We start from the raw sequence: 24,813 nt of genomic DNA, 5'->3' as shown, positions 1-24,813 counted from the left end.
ATGGAAAAAATGGGGGAAAATTCAGACTCCTGCCACACATAGCCAACCCCAAGCCCTGTGCAGACAATTTATGCACAGGCTCGCTTATTTGCATAACTGAGTTATCCCAGAAGTGAAAATAAATGCGGTTGCTACATTTCTATAAGAAGACCGTACCAGCAAAGGCCTTGCAAATTATTCTCCAAAGAGAGAATAGTTTCGTTGCTGCTGGACTTTCAGGAGCAGTTGGTCTAAAATGCTGTCTGCAGTTTGCCGCAGTTTACTGTAGGTCATGAGTGGCACCAGAATACAGGGCTATGTAATGATTAAAATGTCCTTCGATTCAGTGTTATGTTGATGTGCAATTCTAAGAGGATGCAAGCAGCATGAATAGTACCAATTTAAGACTCGACTCGAGTTTTTCACTGAAGTTCATGAGAAAATATGGATCTTTTTCACACAGAATCACTTTTTGTTATTTAAATGAATTAAAACCACTAAAACCCTAAATTAAAACCATCTAATCAAAATCATACTTGTACATTTAATCTGTATGACATATATGGGCTAATTACATGAAAGGTTATCAAATTACTGTTTCCTCACACTAGGATAAACACTAATGATGTTAACATTAAATGCAAGGCACTTTACAGTAATACTTCATGAGGGATAGGAAGACTTGTAAGAGCTGCTTGTATGCTTTCAGTCATGTTTTCCATCATAAGGTGGCGTGTCTTTTTGGTGGCACTTCCAATGTGAGGAGTTATTAAAACATTCTCCATTTTTAACAACGGGTGATCCCTGGGAAAAGAAAAGAAATGCTGAGGTATTCAGTCAGAGAGTGTGCTTCTTCAGCACATGAAAATGCACCAGGAAGATGCTTAAAATAATAACTAAAAACTAATTGTATGACTTTAGTGTACTCAAAGTAGAGTTCAAACTGATACTTGGCTTGCAGCTTTTTATGTAATAAATCTTCCAAATGAGTGTGGATTTTGTTTGGCTGCTACAGGACTGGGGACATCATTTCAGTAGGACTAGTGCATATACATTATGTACAGGAATACTAAAAAAATTATGTAATTTCTCACATGCCCACAAACGTGTACGCACACACACTAACTTAAATACATGTCCTACCTTGGCAAAGGTTCAGGGTATGTCACATCCAGAGCAGCTGCCTTAATAACTTTGTTCTGAAGGGCTTCCACCAAATCATCCTGCTCTACAACCAGACCTAGGTTACAGTAAGAAAGATACTCTTATCTTCATATTTCACACAGTTCTTCCACCATCTTTTTTGGCATGATGGTTAGGCAAATTGTAGAGATAGTGATGTTCACAAAGCAGAAATAGCAGCAGAGGGTGGTCAGCCAGGAGGAGGAAGCTTGGGTACACACATCAGAGTTGGACAATTGGGAATTTTAAAAGGCAGGATGTAGCAGCATAAAATAAAGTACAGCACCAGGCTTCAGAGTGAGCTTTGCCACTAGATCTATGTTAGGAAGCACACTGCATTAAGTAGAGAAGAAAATAAAAAGCTTAAGTTAGACATTATATAAATACACACAGGCTTCTGACACTTGAAACATTTTAGAGACGTACTTGCTCATTATGGAAATGCTTAAATATTTTGCTGAGATATGACCATGGGCTAAATAATTTAGTAATCATAAATTTAACTGAAAATTTCAGAGTAACAGACTCTTTATTGGGGTTGGGTTTTCCCAGCTCTTTCTATACAAAAACTTAATGAAACTACATTATGGTTCACTGGCAGTTATCTATACTGTACCCTACCTCTGCTGATGTTAATGAGAGTAGCCGTGGGTTTCATCAGCTGTAGTTCCCTCTTCCCAATCAATTTGTGTGTCTGAGGTGTCAGGTTCACAGCTAGCATCACAAAATCTGATTGCTGGAGCAAATCATCTATCTTCTTACAGTAGATGGCTCCAACAGCATTTTCTTCTTCCTTGTTTCTGGGGGGGGAGGGAAGGGAGGAAGAGAAAATCGAACTCTAATAGTAAGCAACAAGTTGCAGAAAAAGTTCAAATCAGCATTAGAGAAAATGCTTCTTCATTTTTTTCTTTGCTCTTCATTAAGAAGCAGCTAGCTAATTATCTGGCTGAAATTCAATAAAGAAAAATTTTAAGCTCTGTTTCCCACAATATCAAGTGCACTATACAAAAATGTGCAGTACTATACCCATGGGAGGAAAGTAAGAAATGCACATAAATGCACTGAATAAATAATAAAATAAATGCTTTAAATCACAGCTTCTGGATGTAAGAATTGGTTCTTTTCTAACCCAAATGCAAAACTGATGTCTGACATGAATTCCCTTCCCTGTGAAAAGTAACTCATCCGAAAATTGCTGAGGAAACAGATGAGGCAGGGCAGGGCAATTTTCAGAAATCTGTGTCAACAGCAGTCTGCTTCCTATGTGTATCAGCGCTGTCTCACTGAAACTACCTCCTGTAGGATCAGACAGCATTTTGATCCGTATCAGGACAAATCAGGGCGTGCATTGTGTTGCTCCCACCAGGTTCCCACAGAAGTAAATGAGGCACAGGATGTGGGAGCGGGCCCTGACAAACAGGCACACAGAAGGGCACATGCGTTTCATACAGAAGACAACCAAAGGGCTGGCGAGTCCAGTTCACGTGGCCACCTGATTCTAAAAGGATGACTGAGGTTTTTCTACCTGCATCCCTGCTATATGTAAGTCACAGCAGTTATGTCATCCTGGACAATTTCTCCATACCTCAATACATTGCAATGTCACCAACATTACAGGAACGCCCAGGTAACTGGATCATAGGGAAACCCATGAGATTTATCAGTTCTCTTCCCTTCTGACTTTGTTTTTGTATAAACTGTGCAATCAATGACCATCCTGAACCCAGTGTAGGTGTTTTGCCACTTAAAGAGACAGTCCTAAGAGAGCTGCTTATTGTCATGGCCCCAAGGGTACTGTCAGCCCTGCCTGGGCCTGTCCGTACCCCGGCGCTCCCCTGACCCTGCCCAGTGGCCAAGACCCCATGTCAGCTCCCTGGTTTGGTTTCAGCCCAGACCACTCACCATCAACTTGCCTGATGGCTTGGACTTTTGGATGAACCTGGCCATGACCTCTGTGCCAAAGAGCTGGGCCCTGGCCAGAGAGGCCTCTGCCCTTCTGGCTGTGTTATCACTTAGGGAGCAGCTCCCCTCGCTGCTTCCCAACACCTACAATATTCAACAATAATGCAGAGAACACATCATCCTATCCTAGCACGTGGAGAATATGAGATTAATTTGACAGTGAAAGCTATGAACAACATTCAAAAGCAGTGACAAAGTAGACTTTCCATGGAGCTGTAACTGTTTTTACCTCTGTTTCCTGTTGTGGTACAAAATTTTCATTTCAAAGGCTTTGGCTCTCTCAGCCACTTTGTAGCCAATGGTGCCCATTCCAATGATCCCTAGAGTAGCTCCAGAAACCTCATCCCCCAGCCAGTTGGCAGGGAAATATTCAGTGTCAGGGGAAACTGCCATTTGATAGCCTTAGGGGAAAGAAAAAAAAAGGAAAAATGTCATGTAAAGAATTGTACGGCTCCTGGCATCTGGTTACTTTTTATCATAACACAACACAGAAGCAGAGGAACAATAACATAAGGCTATTGTGTTTCTGGACAAGACTCAAAAAATGCTGCATTGGCAACACAATTTCTTACATTGATTCCTTGCTTGGGATATAAGCCTATCCAGACTCTTTTTGGAAGACAAGGAAAGGAAGGCCAAAGCAGCAACCTCACTTTGATGTACAACACCAAACCTACTCATAATTGTCTGCAGTACAAATTATTGTTCAATTAAAATGCACCTCAGCAATACAGCTTCCCACTCATGGTAGTTCATCACCAGCACTAATGTAACTGACAGTGCCACAGATATCACCTATGCTGTAGGCACTGAATAATGTAACTGACGAAATACAGATTGTAGTACCATCAAAAGACTTTCAGTGAAGCCAAAATATGTTTCCCAGTTTACAGAAACACCATAGCTCACAGGGAGAAGAAATACAGTGCATGGTGGACAAATTTCTGGACAGTTTGTTCATAATGACTCAAATTCATAACAGCTTGGCAAAGACAGGCTTCAGGGTTCCTTGCAAATAACTTCTTTTATTAGAACTTGAAAAGCAAGACTGCAGTGAGCAAGTAGAATGAGTAAGTGGCTATGGCCTGAGGGAGAAGAAGCCTGAATTAAGGGCCATCTGGAAAAAGGCATATATCTACCTTGATAATATATCTGTTCAGAAATTGAATGCACCATGTGCAAGTTCTCATCAGCATGACAGATTAACATCTTCGTCTTCATATTTTTCTGCATTTCTACTATTAAGCTTACCTTCACATCAGCACACACTTTCTAATGTTTCTAATGTTTTGAACAGCCAGCTTTTCTTTAAAAAGGCTGAAAGCATTTCAGTTATTACCTTCCACAAGTCTCCTGGAGGATGCCAGCATCAAAGCCATCCCCAAGTCTGCAGTATCAGTGGAAACAATAAATGGAGTGTTAGACACTTTCACACCATAGCGGGAGAGGAGGTTCAGGTCCAAATGATCTATTCCCACTCCAGAGCTTGCAACTATCTTCAGGTTAGGTAGGCTCTGGAGTAATTCTTCATTAATAACAGGTTTGTGATACCACATATAAATAGCTCTGATCTTTTTGCCAAGAATTTTCTTGTTTTCAATATATTCTTTCATGGTGATGAGACAAAAATGTTCCTTCAGAAATTCAGCATGTTCTTCATATACTCCATGCTTCTCTCCTATACAGTCAATTAGCACACAAGGCAGCTTCTGATCCTCCATGCCCTACAAAAACGAGACACCAGAAGGACATCTCCTCAAGTGAGTCATTATACCTTTTTTAACAACAGGAATCAATTGGCTCTATTACACGCCTTTTCTTACTTGATGATATAGTTGGCTAAAGATATTCACTTCCACATGCAGAACTTTTGTGTTCAATTTTTATGCAACCTTGCTCATAAGACAAGCATACATTATTGTTTCTAGCATACCAGCCACGCTAACACTTAAACAAAAGAGCTACTGTATGTTACACCTGTTCAATGTTCAGTCCATTCAGAGGCCAGCATCTTGATAATTTACGACTGTGCCATATGAGTTCAAAACTATCTTTTAGCCCCCAAGTTCTGCTTTTGATTTCCATTTATGCAGTCACATTGATTATAAAGCACGAATGAGATTATCTCAGGAAAGATCTTATTGAATAAAACAGCTACAACTTGTTAACTACGGACTTTGGAGTTAGCGATTTACTTTCTCAACGTAAGGTTACCCTTCTTTTCCCCCTTCAATCTCCTTCAATATCCTGACACCTCTGCAGCCTGCTGACTCTGGAAACCAAGTCCCAGTGCTCTTGCCCTAGCCGCTCGGTGACAAGCACCCTCCTTCTCCCACCCAGACCTCCAGCCGCCGAAGCACGCTTTTAACGGCTATTTTGGCAGGCAGGGCGGGCTGAGCCTTGCGAGAAGCCCCCTCTGCACACACTCGCGGCCTTCCCGAGGAGCCTGCAGGTGGAGCTGAAGACGAGAGCATTCCCGAAGGACCGCCCGGCGCCTGGCAGGGCTCGCCCTGGCCCTGGCCCTGCGGGACTACCCCAAACGGGCCGGCTCCCCTCTCACCGGGGGTCGCTCGCCCCCGCTGAGGGAGCGCCGAGCTCGGGGCCGCCCTCCGGGCGCCTGACGCGGGGCCGCCGCCGCCGGGCCCCGGCGGGCCGGAGCCCTCACACCGCTCACCTCCGCCGCTCGCCGCCGCCGCTGCTGGGGAGTACCGGGGCTGCGGGGAAGGAGGAGGAGCGGGAGGAGGTGCTGTCCCCTGGGAGAGGTGCCTGGGAGGAGGTCGAGGTGCCTGGGAGGGGGTCAGGGTGCCCGTGGCCTCGGCTGCTGCCTTCAGACCGCGTATATATATATATATATATTTGTTTTTTCAGAAGTGTGCTGCTTCTGTGCTGTTAATACTTTCAAAATAATGAAGATTTTGCATTAATGACATGCTCGCTTTCCTTTCATCCATACCCTCTTCGAGTAGGAAGTACGGTCCTGTTCCTCTGGTGGGTCATAAAGCTATACGTGCTTGAGTTACCGCTGCGTGAAGAGTCTCTGGCCGGCAGACACCAGTGACAGATCTCATTGCAAGCATGAAGAATACTCTCAATACTCCTCTGAGATCTAAGAAACTGGGACAGGCTAAGAGTGGTCGTTCACTGCAGCTGTCATCCCGGTTACAGGCAGTCCCGTGTCTATCCCAGATGAAAAATGCGTAAAAATTTTCCTGTCACGGTGACTTGCACCATAAATCACAGGTAATGGAGGCTGCTGAGTACTACTTCAATATATATATATATATATATATACACTTCAATATATATATGTTATATGTTCGCTAAATACATGCTGGAGTGATTCCCCCTAATGTAAAGGTGATGAGCAGCCACTCAGGGAGGGACCTGACTTGTGTGGTGAGAGCAGCTCAGGAGCCAGAAAACCCTGCTTATGCCTGGGGCCAGGAGATCTCTTTTCTTTCCAAGCTGAGAAATAACTCACTTCCAAACTTCTGGGCTTCCCTTGAGCACTGCAACACTGAGATCGTGCAATCATATAACAATTGTATCCCCTCAAATTCTACCAAACACATTTGGACATGCTGAGCAGAGAAGCAATCAAGTTCAACACAAGGTCCTCTGTAAAATAACCAAGAAGAGATAAAGGATAATAAAAAAATTGTAATAATTATACAAAATTATACAAAACCATAACTTGTTATCCTGTTGATGACTTCTGAGTATCATTTGCTTACATGGATTTCAAGTTTGTGCAGTTAGACTTTAAACCAAAAATTCATTAACTAACAAGATGGAGTTAAAGCATATTAACTGGATTCTTACTATAAGCTGGGTTTTGATTTAAAAAAAAAAAAAGAAAGAAAAAAAAAGAAAAGAAAAGAAAAGAAAAGAAAAGAAAAGAAAAGAAAAGAAAAGAAAAGAAAAGAAAAGAAAAGAAAAGAAAAGAAAAGAAAAGAAAAGAAAAGAAAAGAGAAAAATAAACACTTAATGCTTACACATTCCATGTTTCACATCAACCTCTTGCAAGTCTGCTGATGAGGCATAATGCGCATAATGGGTGATCTTTTAACTTAGTGCTTACGTAAGGATGCCTGAGATCAAAGGACCATTGTAAAGCAGAAGAAACAAGTTCGCTCTAGTTATGAGTCTAGGAAGAAAGTCTACCAAATTTTAGTACTGAAGGTAAAAAGAAAAAAAAAAGTACACTACAGTAGTTGCCCCTTTATATATCAAATCAACAAATTTGGATCAACAAAATGAAAACACAATTAGCCAAAGAATAACCAAACAATAATAGTCAAAGTGATTTACTGGTTTTTAAGCAAAAATCCAGGATTTATGCATCAAATGTTGAGAAAATGGGTTTGGTTTTATGGCTAGATGTGGAGACAATCAGACAGCTTCCAAGTTGTTTTGTGTAACTTCTAATTGTGAGCATCTAATTTTCAAATTGTAGTTCAGGAGCTGATATGTATGTCATGTATGTATAGCAAAATATGTGACAGAATGGGTCAGGAAGCCATTTATATTCTGAATGACTAAAGATCTGTTTGAATTGCCAGAACATTGTTTTGAGAATGTATTGAGAGCAGCCTTGAGGAGAAGGATCTCAGGGTGTTGGCTGATGAAAAGTTCAACATGAGCTGGAAATGTGTGCTTGCATCCCAGAAAGCCAACCACGTCCCAGGCTACATCATAAGAAGTGTAGCACCAATGCACTATCACATTCTAAGTAGATTTAATTTTTAGAGTACCTTATAGACCTCTATAAAGTGTGATAAGCTGAATTACATAGTGTTGCAGTATGCTGTTAGTTTTCCATTATAGAAAGGGATCTGTTTTACCAGCATTGTGACAAAGTTCTCTGAAATTCATAATGAAATTCATCATGAAATTCATAATACATAATGGTTATGTAGAGAGAAGTATTGCACAGCCTGTGAACTTCATTCCTTGTTTCATCTATTATTAAATATTGCCATTGGTTTCCATGTAATACTGCAGGGCAAGCTGATGCCTGCAGTATTAATAAGGTATGTGCATAATAATTGTTTCTTAAGGTAAGACTTTTGAAGTTTTGTGTTAACCTAAGAGACTTTTACCTAATATGATGTAATACATTTCCTAGCTGGGATGTGTTGCCTGGCTTAAGCATGAAATTGGATAAGGATATACATTTCTCATACGTTTAAAGTAGTGTTATATGTGACCAGGATTTATAGGACAAAAAAAAAAAAATCACGTGAGTTTGTTGTTTCAGGCAAGGCCAACTCAAGCAATACATTTGTTTTCACTGACTGTAAGTCATCGTGAAGTTACCACTAACCTGTCTGCTTGCTGTAGATAAGGCCTGCTTTCCAATAAGTTATGTTACCTATGGTTTGTTGTCCAAAGGAGGAGGAGTCTTGTTTTGGCTTTTAGCACTGTATTTAACTACAAAGATAATTTAATATAATTTTACAAGTCTCACATCCACAGATCCTGACCACCTGGTGTTCAAGTAGTCTTGGACGTTAGAAGGATCAGTTAAGAATTTATACTGTGCTCTTTTGCCCAAGACCAGAAACAGATTTTTGCCACAAGATAGCAATTATGTCAGAAGAGAGGACTAAGCCCTGCTGGCACGTTAACCTTACACAGTGGTCTTAACTGTACTTATGCAGCTCAGGTAATGGGCAGCAATGTCCTGGGCGTACTAGCATAACAAGACCAAAATCCCCTCACCCCAAAACCCAGCCAGCAGAGTTAACTCCATGAGGCACCATGCTGGTAGATGTGCCCATAGCCTCTGGGCCCAAGATATGTGCAGTACTTCAGCTTTGTACTGGGGAAACGAGCCTGTGGGGAGTGAAAATTTGGGACAATACAGCAGGTCTAAGAAGGGGTGGTGATTCAAGCCCCTTCCACACATTCATGGTATGTTACATCTTCAGAAAAAAGAATTGAGATAAACACTGATGTAGTTTTAAAAAGTGATTTTGTGGATTGGTTTACTGCTCCAGTGTCACACAAGTTCCCTCCTGTTGTTTCCTGGTGCCTACGCTTCCCTTTGGCCTGTTATCAGTCCCAGCATCTGGGCTGTCTCCCATTCTTATGCACAGCACTTTTACACAAAAGCTAGGAGTGTAGGGGCTGTCTCTGCCAGACCCCTGCCTCTGGGCATCTAGTGGGGCTCACTCAGTGTTTCAGAGAAATTAACACAGATGACAACCTGGGCGGTGATTCTGGGCAGGTGATGTCCAAAGCTGTGGCTCCAATAATATCAGTCTGCAGAACTATCACCAGTGCCCCTTTGTCAACTACAGCACCTAATTTGGAGTAACAGTCTCTCTGATTGCTATTTTCAGGTAATGATCTGAGACAGAAAAGAGAGTAGAAAGGGAGAGAAAGAAATTTTCACCATGTCCGATCTGTCTGAAGTACATGCAGCAGCTGTGTGGTTCATGCAGCATGGTGCTGCACGTACCACAGCAGGAGCTGGCTCCCTTTTTGTACTCAGGCCAGTGAACTGTTCTTGCTATTACCTTGGCTGATGTTAATGAGAGTAACTGTGGGTTTCATCAGGTCAATCTCTCCTTTCCCAATCAGCTTGTGTGTCTGAGGTGTCAGACTCACCACCACCATTGCAAAATCTGCCTGCTGGAGCAAATCAACTATCTTCTTACAGTAAATGGCACCAACATCCTGCTGTTCCTGCTCTTTCCTGATGGGAAACAAAGGATCACACTGCAACACCTACAACCCGAAGGACCTGATTATCCCATTCATGAAACAAACCGGTGGCAGATTAAAGTGTGTTTAGTGTCAGCTGGCTGTTTAGGCCTTTCTTCTGCAAGGTAGCAAGTCCTGCTGCAGGGAATGGGTTGCATGCTTGCCTCTCAGCCACTGTGGTGCAGGGTCCATTGGCTTATTTTAGTGTCTGTAAGTGGACTGAAGCTAAGCACTGCGAAGGATGTCAGCACGTGGTCCGTTCTCCAGGATCCTCTGTGGGAAAGGTGCGCCTCACAGGATGCAGTAATCACTCAAAACAGAGTTGTCAGGTTCACGAGAGTTCATCCATGGGACCTCTGAATGTGCTGGTGGTCCTCATCCCATTGCCATCATCCAGCAAGCCTGTCATTTGGTGATGAGTGGAATCAGCAAGGAAATTTTTTGGCAATTTATGATGGGTCCTAGCTGCTCCAGGACTTTCATGAAATAAAGCATTCAACACAAAACGTTACCAAAGTAGACAGAGATTTTTAATTTGAACTTTTCACAGTAAAAAAGGGTACTTGCCACTTTTGCTGTTCTTTGTAAACTTAGCTGCCTGGACTTTGGGAACTAAGGAAGCAATGATAGGAGACTGCATGTACAGTATTTTGCTCCTGATTGCAAGAGAATGACTTTGAATTATCTCACCCCTAATCTAGAAATTAAGAAAGAAGTAACATGAAGAAAATAACTTCAGTGTCGCTTAGGACCATGTATCTCATACCACATCCATTTTGTTGTTTTCTTTCAGTGTCTGGGTCAACAAACAGTGATTAAGCAGGAAAAGAACAGACTGGAATTACAGCCAGTTTTGCAGCACTCAGCACACAACCTGGAAATGTAAATGTACTTTAAAATAGGTAAGTTTCTTCTGTTGCACTGTGCACTGATAATTCATCATTACACTCTCAGGTGAATATCAAAGATCAAAACATATTAAATAGAGGGAGATAATGAAGATGAGCAGGAAAAAAAAAAAGAATTTGTGCTTTATTTTCTCTTTGTGGTTTATAAAGTCTGAAAGATCACTTTATAAATTCTGAAGAACTGAAGGAGGGAGTTTTCTAGTATTTTTTTTTCCAATGTGGGTTTGCTCAGTTGTTGTTATAATTTCTGAAGTAACAGGAATTCCAAGTACGGCTAGAAATATTTGGCCTCATCCAGCCTTGTGGTTTGGTTAGAGCTAGCTAGAGCAGCAACTCTTCTGCTGCAGTCTATGTATGGAGAAAATCACTCAAAGACAGTGGTACTAGTACTGCAGCTTCTCCCTTCAATCAGGGAGGAATAAAGTTGTCGCAGGGTAGGTCACGATCTGTAGCATTAAATATTTGCTCTTCTTCTTGGCTGCACCCAGCCTGATTGCAGATGTCTTAAGTTGTATATGGGAAGCTTTTTCAACTTTACATCAGAGTCCTTTGCCAAATCTCTAACAAAGTTCAGATTTTGATGTAATCTCCCCTAAAAATCCTTTTAGTGCTTTAGACCTAGAAGAATATTGACCTGTTCTGCATCAGTACTACGAAATAATTATTGCCAATAACACTGCGGAGGTTGGAAACATTCTGAAGAGAATAACACCAGATGTTGGTCATGCTATTTAGAATAAGAACAGTTTTCCTGTTCAGCTCTGCCACTCTTCTTTGAGAGGGAAATGTGACTTCTTTAAAAATCACTTCTCAGTAATTTCCATAGATTATCTGTTAAAATTGCAAAATTGTGGATGGTTACACAAACAGAAAATAAACTTATATACACAAAGAAACAGAGCTTATTAGCCTGCTACTAAGGTGAAACGCTTCTGATGTTTCAGTCTTCCAACATTGCCAGCTCTTCTAAAACGTAAAAAAGTGTGTATATATATATATATATATATATATGCCGCAGGATAAAAACTCAGTCATGCCAGCGGAGAGTTATTAGAAATGCTGCCAGGGATAGTTTACGGAAATGGAAACAAGTCATTAATCTCCGCTATAACCTGTCTCCTTCTTCTGAGGTAGAAAAAGATCTGAGGGGAGACAAGTATCTCTCCTTTGAATTTCTATGAATCCTGTGGGGTAGAGGAGGCAAATCAAAGGCAGGTAAATTTAATAGGATAAATCTGAAGGATCCATTCCTGAAGCAGAAGACATTCTAACCAAGCCAAGGATAGGTCTATCTGGGAAAACAGCAATTAAAAAAAAAAAAGAAGAAAGAAAAAATAAATAAATAAATGAAACTGGAAAGGATGCTACTAGCAGAAACCGGAGCAGCCTGCCTTGTCAATCCCTGATGCCCTTTAAATTACTCAGTTCCAGCCTCTAAGATCAAGCCCTGTCCACAAATGAAAAAGTCATATTTGAGTATAACATGATAAGATTCTGCTCAAGTATTTTCAACCCAGGCTGGTGACCTGTGAAAAATGAACCTCTTTGATTTTATTTATACCTGGCTGAAATATGTGTTTGTGTATAAAGTATCAATTTTGATATATTTTTGATATGTAAAATATAGGAAGTGCTGGAGTTGCCATCCTTGGAGGTATTTAAGAGTAATATGCACGTGACACTTAGGCATGTGGTTTAGTGCTGGACTTGGTAGCGTGCGGTGATGGTTGGACTTGATCTCATGGGTGTTTTCCAACCTAAATGATTCTATGATATCAAAATACAAATTATTCTGTTTGCTAACCCAACATACTTAATTTTTACATTTTATTGCACTATGAATAGCTCCAGATAAACAACTCCACTGAAGTCAAATTAATAGTATGTAAATCTTGTATGATGTCTAGAAGCTACAAAAGAACTGAAATGTTACCTCCCATTAGTCTTGTAGCAGATGTCAGCAACAAAGCTATCCCTATATCTCCTGTGCTGCTAGATACAGCACATGGAGCATTAGCCATTTTCATATCAAAACTACCTACAAGTTTCAGATCCAGGTGATCCATTCCTACTCCCAAATCTGCAACCACTTTTCAGTTTGGCATGCTCTGGTGGAGGTCTTGGTCAATGACTGGTTTGTGCCACCACAATCAATTGCTTGGACCTTTTTACTCATATGCTTTCTGTTTTCAAGAAATTTCTTCATGGTGATGAGGTAGAAACGTTTTTTTTCAGAAACTCCATGGGACCATGCAAGTATCCCAAGTATTCCACAAATTTCATTTACCAAAAATCCAGAGAGCTCTCCTCCTTCCAAAATCTGCACAAAGAAGAAAGACAGAGTATCAGAAGAATTACACATAATTATTTCCATACATTTTAAAGAATCATCATTTTCTTATCCTGTTTTATGACAACTATGACAAGAGACCTTATAAACCACATATTTGAATAGAGAGGTAAAGGAGCCGAGAAAAGAAAGCATCTCCTTTACGTATACTATCAATTATATACACCTGAGACAGAGAACAAGATAAAGGATGTTGAGTCTGTAGGTCTTAGCTAGCATGATTGTATGTTGTGTAATTGTATGTAAAAGACTGTATGCATAGATAATGGAACCAGCAAGAACTGGCTTGACTGCTGAAGTCTGTCAAAGAAAGGAAGGGTCAGGAGTTTAGCAGCAAGGAAGACTTCTGGCCTTCATCAAAAGACCACCAGAGTATGCCACACGACCACCCAAGGACTCCAGTATGCATGCAAATAGGAGCAGGAACCTATGTTAATGATTCTTTGGAGACCTGATGAATATGCAAGAGCCTTACAGGAAATGAGATGAATATGTATTTGTCCCACTAATATAAGCACACTGCCAGTAACCCTTGGTGTGTGTGTGTTAGGCGGAGTGATCCCCCACACACCACGCACCCTAATGAAGACTACCTGCTTCATAACTTTGGTTATTGAGTTTTCACTGCGGCACAACAAACATACGAGCAAAATAAACGAAACAAAACAAAATAAAAAACAACACCCCAGTATTCACATAGTGAAGTCTGAACAAGTTCTGTCGCTTAGGGGCTGTAAAGTTTTATACCACTGTCACAAGGGTCAAAACATGCAGTTATTTCTGATTAATTACTGAGTTTCAGACCATAAGTATTCTGGTGTATAAATCTCCTTTCCTACCCTTGTGAGATCACAAATTACTCTGTCTAAATATCTTACGTTGAACCAAATCTTAAAATTCCTGAAAATAAATTCAGTTTCTGAAAATAAATTGCATGGGTTTGTTGTGAACTTTGTGCTACGGGTTAATTTTTAAATGCTTTATTGCAGAGATTTTTGCAGCCTCCTGTCCTGAAGAGACACCAGTGACTTCTTAACTGCAGTGCTTTCTCTTGAGGCTATCAGAAATTAACAATATAATAGTTGCTTAGGCAAGCATTTTCAAACAAGGACTTAAGCACTTGAATTAAAAAGTGTGTTTTCTTTTTCCCCCTCAGGAATCAGTGACCATCTGTTTAAGGGTTCAAGGCAGTCTGTGAATAGACAGCTGTTTAAAAAAAATACACCATTTTCAGTCACCATTGATTTTCCATAGCAATTCAGTAGAGCTGGCGGTGGGGAGAGGGCAGGGCACTGTTCAAGGACTCAAAATCTTGGAATCCCCTATAGCAACGCTGGTGGGGAGAGGGCAGGGCACTGTTCAAGGACTGAAAATCTTGGAATCCCCTATAGCAATGCCGGCTGTTGCCGTGTTAGCAGTATTTCACTATTTGCATGTGAATGTCTTGCTCTTAGCCTGTCTAAAGTTACTGTGCTAAATCTTCATTTTACCATCACATCAAGAAGCCTGACCATAGTCCAGAATAATGGAAATTCTTCACAGTTGTATGGAGGTTACAAATATTTTACTGAATTTTCTAGTTTTATTGCTTGCTGATAGGAAAGAGAATGCAAGAAAAAAGCCTTTGGCTGGAAGTTAGCTCTGATCACAAATTTTGCCTTAGGCTGTGCCCCCATCCACTTGATTTCACTGCTAGAACTACCACTGTCTCATGCTCATTAAAGAAAAAAAGCATAATTTCTGTCTGCAAAGAGGAACTAAATTTCTTGGGATTTACTCTGGTTTTCAAGGGATCCTGTCAGGTAAATCAAAGATATTTTTTCAATGGTTGGCTTCGCTTTGATTTAACATGTAGGTGAGGCAGAGTTCTTCTTACAGTAGAAAACCTTAGGAGTAAAATAATTTCAAAGGAGGCTGCTTTGTTGAGTGTTCTGACATCCAAATAGAATATTGAAATATTGGCTAAAAAGAGTTTCAGGATATGGTAACATTTCTGTAGGGCATTGATGCTCAATTCACCTTAAATATATTTGAGAGTTTCACACTAACTGCTCAATGCACTTGCTTATCATTATTGTACTTGCAAGTACTAGGAACAGCACACGGATATTCATTGAAATAATGAAGATATCAGAGTGCATAACTGCTCAGTTTAAAACCTTCAAACAAAACCCTTTTATCAATTTTTTATTTTTCAGAATTGTAAATGACAATGCAGGGTAAGTCGAGTGAGATGACAGCTTTGCAGTATCATGACAACATCAGGAGTGCAGAAACAGTTACTTTTTTAAAGCTTAACAGTGGTACTGTAGGAAATAGCGCCTTCTTATAGATAAGAGATTTAGCAGTGTCATCTGGCCCGCATCATTTGGGAAACACTTCACTTGGAATGGGTTGACCATTGAGAACAGCCAGCATATTTGCTATTGCTTCTTCTGCCATCATCTGGATGGCTTGGACTGTTGCAGTTCCAATGTGAGGGGTTATAATGATGTTATTTAATTTTAACAAAGGATGATCTCTGCAAGAAACAGAACAAACAGAATGCATTACACATGGAATTTACGCTGTTGCTATTACATGCCAGTTGTTAAGAACCAAACCTCAGGAAACAGTAATGGCATGTTGAGGTAAAGGTGCCACATACACAGGACTGGCAGAAAACTGTGGGAAGCTCGCTACCCATTTATTCTTCCTCTGTATTGCTGTTGTTGTTGTCTTGCTTGCCAGTCAGGTTGGCAAAGAACTTCTAGATTTGGGAAGGGGGCATAGTTTGTCATTTACTTGTGATTGTGCAAGATAAATTGAGGTTCTGCTCTTAAACAGTGAGAGACTCCCCATAGAGATCAAGATTATGAGCACACTTTTGCTCACAGTTTAAAACATTTCAGATTAACAGAGTGGAAAACAGGTTTCTCTACCTTGGCAGAGGCTCAGGGTATGTCACGTCCAGAGCAGCAGCCCTAATAACGTTATTCTGGAGAGCTTCTACCAATGCGTCTTGATCAATAAGTGCACCTGTATTGAAATAATATCTATCATGACAAGTTAATGAACACATTTTTACCTGGCAGTGGGAAAAGGTCTCAAGGCTCTGGTGAGAAAAATTAAAGGATCTTCATTTTGTTAGAAACTAGAATGTCTGTCTAATAACCATTAACCAAAGGAAACAAAATGAGATTTTATTTATTAACCTTTAATTTGAGGTGTATTATGGTCTAACGCATACGTTTTTTCCTGGGATGTGAGAGATTTCAGCCTTTTCCTCATTTTGAGGCTGACTTCCTGTATTATTATAGAATAATACTCCCTGTGTTATTATATGTAGAAAATAACTTAATTCATTTTAGCTTTTCACTCTTTTATCTCTGTTTTGTTTACTGATTTATAGTCTCTCCAGGTCTGCTCTTACATACACTCATTCGGTACCAACAGATCTGTAATCCCATGTCAGGTTTCTTTTCTACATAGCTGCTCCAGTAGAAGCTTATGTTTTTCTTTGTACCCCATTCATCATTCAACTTTTCATGAAGAATAATGTATTTCCACTACAAAAAAAGATGTCTTCAAGTTAAGGCTACAGAGATGCAGAACATCTGCCGGACATTTCCATATTCCATAGGACCTTTGAACATATGGTATCTGAATTATGCTAAGTCATTAATTTGTAGATTGCCAGCTATTTTGTGACTCAAACAACACAGGGATATCACAGACTGAGGCTCGAGTGCAGAATGCCAACATGATCAGGTAAAACACAACCTTAACTATGGAGCCATAACCCATTCTGGTAGATATCCTACCTCGGCCAATGTTTATAAGAGTGGCTGTGGGTTTCATCAGCCCCAGCTCCTTTTTCCCAATCATTTTGTGATTCTCAGGAGTCAGGTTCACAACCAGCATAACAAAGTCAGATTGCTGCAGCAAGTCTTCCATCTTCTCACAGTAGTGGGCACCAACTGCCTGTTCCTCCTCCTTTCTTCTGAAGGAAAAATGCATACCCAATTCGACACAAATATTTTGAATCGGCTTTAACAATCAATCAGTCCTAACAGAGAACTTGAGCAGCCTAAACTTTAAGAGGTCTGAAGTCAGGATAAATGAAAAGACATTGATAGGAACAGACGGCAGAAGCGAGGAAAGGATGTGGCCTAGGAAGACCAACAGGACTGAGGAGTGGTAGGACACTGGTGGAGTTACATAAATGTGAAATCAAAGCACATAGGTGATATTAGGTATAAGAGACTGGATATGCAGAAGGCCCCTGTTTCTTTCTCTCCTGCTTCTGTGCCTATACAGTCGCTGTAGACTCTCTCCTTGCTTGACATGTCAGGTCTTGTGGTGGAAAAGGAATGAAGGTGAAGAAAAGAAAGGAAACTATAAAATTATATGAAGTTAAGATCCTTGGCATTAGCATGGTGACTGAACTGTCTGGGCTGAGGAAAGGGGCGACAGCCTGGAGGACTGGCTGGGCCAGGGATGTTGCCGGGAGCCTGTGAGAAAATTTTGTAGGACAGGGTCTGGTTTGCTTGAGCTACATCTTTAAAATGGTTAGCACAACCCTTGCTCCAGAAGTACCAATAACCAACTAGAGAGGAGCGAGCACAAAGGTGAGGAGGAGCTGCTTCCCAGCAGGAGCAGCAGGGAACCAAAGTGAGGATGTGGAGGCATGGTGATACTTCCTCATGTGGCTTACAACTGTCACAAATGACTAGGAAGAGCAGGGACACAGACCAGAGCTTCCATCACTGCCCCCAGACTAATTTAATTACACACAGTAAATAAACATTTTTACCTCTGCTTCCTGTTGTGGTACAGGATCTTCATTTCAAAGGCTCTGGCTCTCTGAGCCACTTTATACCCAATTCTGCCCATCCCGATGATCCCAAGAGTCGCCCTGGTAACTTCAACTCCCAGCCAGTCAACAGCAAAATACTTTGTGTGTGGAGAAATTGCTATCTGGGAGCCTGAATGTAAAAACACACCGAATGGGTACAAACCAATAATAAATTCAGGCTGGGAATCAGAGGAAAAGAAAAAATTTCTCACTGTCACAGCAGGGTTCAGAAGCACTGTTTAAAAAATGTCCTAACTAATTTAAAGAGGAATCGTGACCAGTTTATGGACAGGCCTGGATGGTGCCATTCTTTGCAACGGCCAAGACTGGATCCAGTGACACAGAAGGGCTTCCTGAAGGTGGTATCCCCCTGGGAGGAATTACCTCCTCAGGGAATTAACCTTTAGTGACTGGAATATTTTTTCCGAAATTCAAAAATAGCTTCTGTGTCATTTACCACCCCACAAGCTTTCACGTCACATTTTTTTAGCAGGGGCAAATCTCACCATCTATCTCCTGGATCATAAACCAAAACAGCCCTACTGCTTGACTGGGGTTGAAAGTACGCTGCAGATTCCAGCTCTGCCAGGGATCTCTGTGAGTTTTTATACGTCAGACTTGAGGTTCAGCAAGATGCAACAGTGGTAAAACATCAAGGGAAAAGAGGAGTTACTTCATACTGAGGTATGCAGCAATGATAACAGAAATTCTGAGTCCCTCAAGACAGAGGCAATCTCATCTCTGTTGTCTCTCTTTCTTGTCTCTACTGACACCTTCCTTCCCCAAAGGGCATTACACAACAAGGGCATGGGGAGAAAGGATCTACATTTAAGCACGTAACTTAAGGTTGGTGGTACAGTTTGGAATAACATTATCAAAAGGATTATCAGCTGTTTCACTAATGATGCTGGTGCTGCTCTCAAAATAAAGCCCATTGGTTTAGACAAACTCTTCACAGAAGAAGGAAAAAATGAAGAGCTATACTCATTCCTGCTCTAGAGATGTAATTGAAACAACAGTCTTACTCTTGTCACTATTGCCTTAAAAAGAAGTGGGACATGAGAAAAGAAGAGGCCTCTGAAAACAGAGTCCTCAGAAAGTTTTTTCTTGTAAAAGCATCCCCAATATCGATTCTGACAGATCATCTGTAACATAGGAATGTGAGATATGCCAAAGAAATACATAAGATCCAGGAAGATTTAAAATATTACCTTCAACTAGTCTTCTGGCAGAGGCCAGCATCAAGGCCATTCCAATGTCTGCTGTAGAGTCAGCAACGGCATGCGGGGTATTGGTGACTTTCACACCAAAGTTAGAAATCATTTTCAAGTTTAAATGATCCACTCCAACCCCAGAGTTTCCAATTACCTTTAAATTAGGCAAACTTTCTAGAAGTTCCTGGTCAACAGTTGGCCTGCACTCAGACACAAAAACGGATTGGATTTTTTTGCTCATTTCTTTTTTGTTTTCAAGAAATTCCTTCATGGTGATAAGGCAAAAGTGTTTTTTCAAAAGCGCTACAATGTTTTCTTGAACACCATATGTTCCTCCAATATCCAGAATCAAAAGACCCGGCAACTCCTTTTCTGACATGGCCTACAACAGAGGAATAGGAGAAATACGCTGTTGTTTAGTAGAACATCCTTAAAACAGTGATGGTGTATCGATCATTTAAATTCACATCTGTAAAACAGGAAAGTAATGGAACCTAATACTCCTTTAATAATACAGAATAAATCCACTATCACTTGATATTAGCATGCTCTTACATTAGAAATGTTCCAGTATCTTCATTAAGTGCTGGGTTAGGCCGTAACACCAAGGAATATCCAGCCCCTTGGATCTAAATCCAGTTTAATTCCTACAAGGTGCTCTTAAATAGTTTCGTTTTAGTCCTGAATTCATACTGGTTTCATACAAATCTGGTAGCTTCTCAATCTTATTCACAAATTTATTATATAAACAGTGGTATAAAACTTCTGCTAGAAAGTTGCTGAAAGTTTCCTGTCTATTGATTACAGCCGGTGAAGCTGTAGGTAGTGTAGGGAGGCACTGGGGCTCAGACAGGTCTGACAAACATCTGTCTTGAATGGTTCAGGTCTAAAAAATTTGCACAATGAAGAATCATCCTTGGACAACTGCTACACTGCTTGCCTTCAGTGTTTTAAATATCTTCACCTGAACCTACCTCCTGTAAAATTTAGCATTAAAAGTCAATCTTTTGCACACCCGTGCCTACATGCTGAACCACTGGGGAAGAGCACTAAAGGTGACAGTGTAAGTCCCACCGATAACACAGTCCTTCATACTAGAAATTTTCCCATGCCCAGGAATTTTTGAGACCAGTCTTGCCTGCAACAGACCATGCAAATACATTGTATCCTGCAATAACTCAGAGGCTCCACAAATAGCTACACACCTAATTAGAAGAGAGAAACTGCAGCCCTTATTGACAAAAACATTAGCTGAAGATTTGCTACATATCTTAACAATATTCATGTCTGATTTCCTATGATTGTTTGTTGTGCTCCACCCATTTTAGGTCTCTGTCCCATACACTGCATCCTAGATTTGCATTAGGAAACCTGACATCATGCTAAGTGAAACCAGGCCTATTATCCACTGCAGTATTCTGATTAATTTTGGACATCCTGTGCTAGGCAGAAATTTCCTGGTGCTCCAGTCTTCTTAGACAAATCATCAGAGAGTAACCAGAATCCAATCCTGTGACAAAAACCATATTGGAAGTTTCTGTCAAGCTGTGTTTTCCCTTGTCCTCAGCAAACTCAGACTTATCCCAAATGCATCTATTAAATGCTTACAATCTCAGTAACAGTCATAAGGTTTCATCCTAGCCCTGACTGGTTGCATCAGTTCCAGTATGCTGCTATGCATGGGCTAGTTGGCCTCTATGTTAGGACAGCTCTACAGCTCACCACAGTTTCTCTGAGAACAATAACTGGTTCTGAACAACAGCAAACAAAGCAATGAGATGAATAGTGCAACCATACAGCAAAGAAATATTGAGATCTTAAATATATCTCATCTATTTCTTGCCAACTGAAGCCTGCCCTACATGGTTGTGAAAATTGTGCAAATTTTCCCAGTTGTAGTCTGTATATTTCTTAGAGTATCACGCAACATGGTCTTAGAAGGATAAATTAGATTAATTCTCCAGAAATTATCCATAAAATAAAAGACAAGATTTAATGTTATATTGTGACAGCGTTATCCAGCTTCATGATGCTACTGCAGCAACTTAATCAGACTGGATTGCAACTAAATCTTCTGCAGTTAAATCATGGAAAACTATTTAGGTACTGGACATGATCACTTGGCTGGCAGATGCCAGTAGGTCAGGATTGTATTACACCATTTGCTTTCATCGCCATTTCCTCCTCTGGTACAATACACCACTCGTGATGGTCATAGTCAAACCCACATTTATTTTAGAAGCACTTTCTAAACTTTGGAAAAATTTAGACTCATGGGGAAGCCACCGTACAGCACACCAAGAGCTGATTTAGCTTTAAACAAACCATCTTGTCCACACAAAACAGGTTAAGTCACATATAATTACTCTGCTCATTACTGTGGATATGCTGAGTAAGCCACAGTTTCAGCCACATTTGATGTGCACAGGAACAGACTGCAGCCTTGGTTCAAGAACTGGGCTTCTGCAAGTACCAAGTACAATATTAAAAAAATATATTGATAGCAGTACTGTAAATACATTTAAAGAAATCTTGCAGAGGGAAAGGGGCTCTCCAGATACTAACCTTGGTCTGAGGAGCACTTAGTGTTCTTCCTCCAGCACTACCTGCACCTGTCTTGTACCTCTGTCTGTATCCCACACTTCTGTGAGAGTGATGTCCATGTGAAGCAATAACTGGATGAATACCTTTATAAGCCAATTTTGGCTGGCCAGACATCAGGTGAATAGATTTTAACAGATTGAATGCTTTGCTCCTGAGCATAATTATTCAGATATTGGATGTCTTGTCCAGTGTGCTAAATGTAACACCTGTTAAGCATATGAACATTTTGGTTTTGGACTAGTATCATCTGCAGTAGCGCTGACATTTTTTTTTTTAAGCTGTCTCTCCACTCATTTTCTATTTACATAAAATTGTCTGCTTTCATGTATCTATACATCCATAACCACATATAACATGTTGTTATAATGTATGTGCACTGGTATCAAGTTCAGGTCTTTGCAATGCAGAAAAAAAAACTCTGAATATGTGACTGATTGAGACAAATAGGCAAATAAACAGGACTACTTGTAGTTATTAACGTCAGTGTCACTGTTTTCCTAAGCTAGCCTCATTTCTTTTGTGGAGCTTGACTTGCTACTTACTTTCAGATTCATTGGCACTGCTGTATGACTTTGGATTTAGCCAACTCGTAGCAAAATAAACCTCCACACTTTTTCCTATCTCCGCTTTAAATTGAAATTAATAGTGGATTTCACCCAGAATAAATTCCTCCCACTTACTTATCTACAGAAGAAAACTAATTACCTCGATAACAACCAAAGAATTAATCTGGACCGGTTCCTTTCTGACGATGTTTTCCTTACAGATAAATCTCGCGGCTCCTGGGGGAAGCAAACCCGAGCAGTTTCCTGGTACTCGCAACGCACAGCCTCTGTTCCCCTCCGCGGCCTCCGTGCCGGGGCCAACAGCTGCGTGCAGTTCCTTTCTGCCAGCAGGGGCACGTCCTCCCGCGGAAACTTCAGCCCCTGGCTGCTGCACGCGCTTGCTTAACTCTTTCTCTGCCTGGTTTTGTCTGGAGGATGTATATGTATCTGGTAAAGCCTCTGAACGCTTCCAGAGAAAACCACGGCATGCGGCGGAAAACTGACACAGCGTGGCACGCGCTTGCTTCTCCGCTTGATCACCGCTTGCTTCTGTGAGGCCATATGAAACAAGAGTGCCTTTATCTGAAATGAACCTAACTTCTCCTCTCAGTTTTGAAACTAAATTTTCTAGAAAGGACATCCCATGTGATACTGTAGAACAAGCACTTTTTGGTACAGTTTTTTTTGGGGAGAGTTTTGCAATTCTGTGGAAAATAATTTGGTGTAAATTCCACCTACCCTTCTAGGACTATTCTCCAAAGCACTAGTTCAGGTTTGTGTGGATTGTGTTGAAAATATGCGTTTAGTTTCTCCTTGCCTGCTGCAAGCTAACCTTTTGAAAGAGTGCATATATATATGACTTTCAGGAAGCAAAAAGATAGGCCTGAGATGCCTTATCTCAAAGATCAACTCAGTTCTTTTGAAACCTAATGCTGGCAATGCAATTGTCCTGGTTTCATTACTGATAACTTCAACAGAAATATTTACCCAGTATGTTCAGGTACCAACCTTTTGGTTGTGGGAGGCTGTGGTGGTTTTACTCAGCTGGGCAGCCATGCTCCGCCACAACCATTCTCTCACTCCCGCTCCTCAAAGGGAGAGGGGGAGAAAATATGATGGAAAGGGCTCAAGGGTTGAGATAAGGACAGGGAGATCACTCAACAACTATTGTCATGGGCAAAACAGACTCAGCATAGGGAGATTAATATAATTTATTACCTAATATTAACAAACTAGAGCACTGAGAAATAAACAACAACACCAAAAAACTAGAAACACCTTCCACCCATCCACCCTCTTCTACGTCCTCCCCCTGAGTGGCACAGGGGAATGTGGAATGGGGGCTGCGGTCAGTCTGTGACATTTTGTCTCCAACGCGCCTTTATCAGTATGTATCAGTACAGGCTGGGGGATGACCTGCTGGAGAAGAGCTCCGCAGAGAAGGACCTGGGGGTCCTGGTCGATGACGGGTTGGCCATGAGCCAGCAGTGTGCCCTGGTGGCCAAGAAGGCCAATGGGCTCCTGGCATGCATTAAAAGGAGCGTGGCCAGCAGGTCAAGGGAGGTGATCCTCCCCCTCTACTCTGCCCTGGTCAGGCCTCACCTGGAGTACTGTGTCCAGTTCCGGGCTCCCCGGTACAAACAAGACAGGGATCTCCTGGAAAGAGTCCAGCTGAGGGCCACAAAGATGATACATGGCCTGGAGCATGTTTCCTATGAGGAAAAGCTGAGAGACTTCGGTCTGTTCAGCCTTGAGAAAAGAAGACTGAGAGGGATGCACCAGGATGTAAACATCTTATTAATGTTTATAAATACCTGAAGTGTGGGAGACAGAGGGATTTGGCCAACCTCTTTTCAGTGGTTTGTGGGGATAGGACAAGGGGTAATGGCCACAAAATGGATCACGGGAAGTTTCGCACCAATATGCAAAAGAACCAATATGTGCACCAAAGAACCAATATTCTGTACCGATATGCGAAAGAAAGTCACCTGTGAAGGTGACGGAGCACTGGAACAGGCTGCCCAGGGAGATTGTAGAGTCTCCTTCTCTGGAGATACTCAAGGCCCATCTGGATGACTACCTGGGCAACCTGCTCTAGGCAAGCTGCTTTGGCAGGGGGGTTGGACCCGATAATCTCTTGAGGTCCCTTCCAACCCCTACAATTCTGTGATTATGTGATTTACAGTCACTGCCACTGCGCCAACATGGGGTCTGATCCCTCCCACAGGATGCCATCCTTTCCGAACTGATCCTGTGTGGGATTCCCTCAGGCAGCAGCTCTTCAAGCACTGCTCCAGCACGGGTCCCCCACAGGCGGCAGCTCCCCCCAGACCCCCTGCTCCTGCGTGGGCTCCTCTCCACGGGCTGCAGCTCCGGCCCGGGGCCTGCTCCTGCGGGGGCTCTCCATGGGCCGCAGCCTCCTCCAGGCCACATCCACCTGCTCCACCGGGGGCTCCTCCACGGGGGGGCTGCAGCGTGGAGATCTGCTCCGTGTGGGACCCATGGGCTGCAGGGGGACAGC

At 41.6% G+C, this 24,813-nt stretch overlaps 1 protein-coding gene across 1 annotated transcript; it reads right to left on the bottom strand.

The window, feature by feature from the left end:
• Positions 1-1,118: 1,118 nt before the first annotated feature.
• On the bottom strand, positions 1,119-23,861 carry LOC310895552 (uncharacterized protein; the record flags this gene model as incomplete). Its single annotated transcript, XM_083827021.1, has 14 exons — positions 22,453-23,861; positions 19,141-19,525; positions 17,888-18,059; positions 16,896-17,074; positions 16,014-16,110; positions 15,466-15,613; positions 12,815-13,062; positions 9,648-9,826; positions 6,687-6,741; positions 5,684-5,837; positions 4,463-4,847; positions 3,353-3,524; positions 1,783-1,961; positions 1,119-1,219 (listed from the first exon to the last, which is right to left on the bottom strand). Exons 1-14 carry the CDS (start codon positions 22,930-22,932, stop codon positions 1,119-1,121), a joined length of 2,934 nt encoding a protein of 977 aa, XP_083683147.1. The 5' UTR covers positions 22,933-23,861.
• Between the last annotated feature and the right edge of the window lie 952 nt (positions 23,862-24,813).

The sequence above is a fragment of the Anser anser genome, assembly GCF_964211835.1.
Source record: "Anser anser genome assembly, chromosome: 2".
NCBI lineage: Eukaryota > Metazoa > Chordata > Aves > Anseriformes > Anatidae > Anser > Anser anser.
The sequence above is the reverse complement of the archived record's forward strand: the minus strand, read 5'-3'. Positions and strand labels throughout refer to the sequence as shown.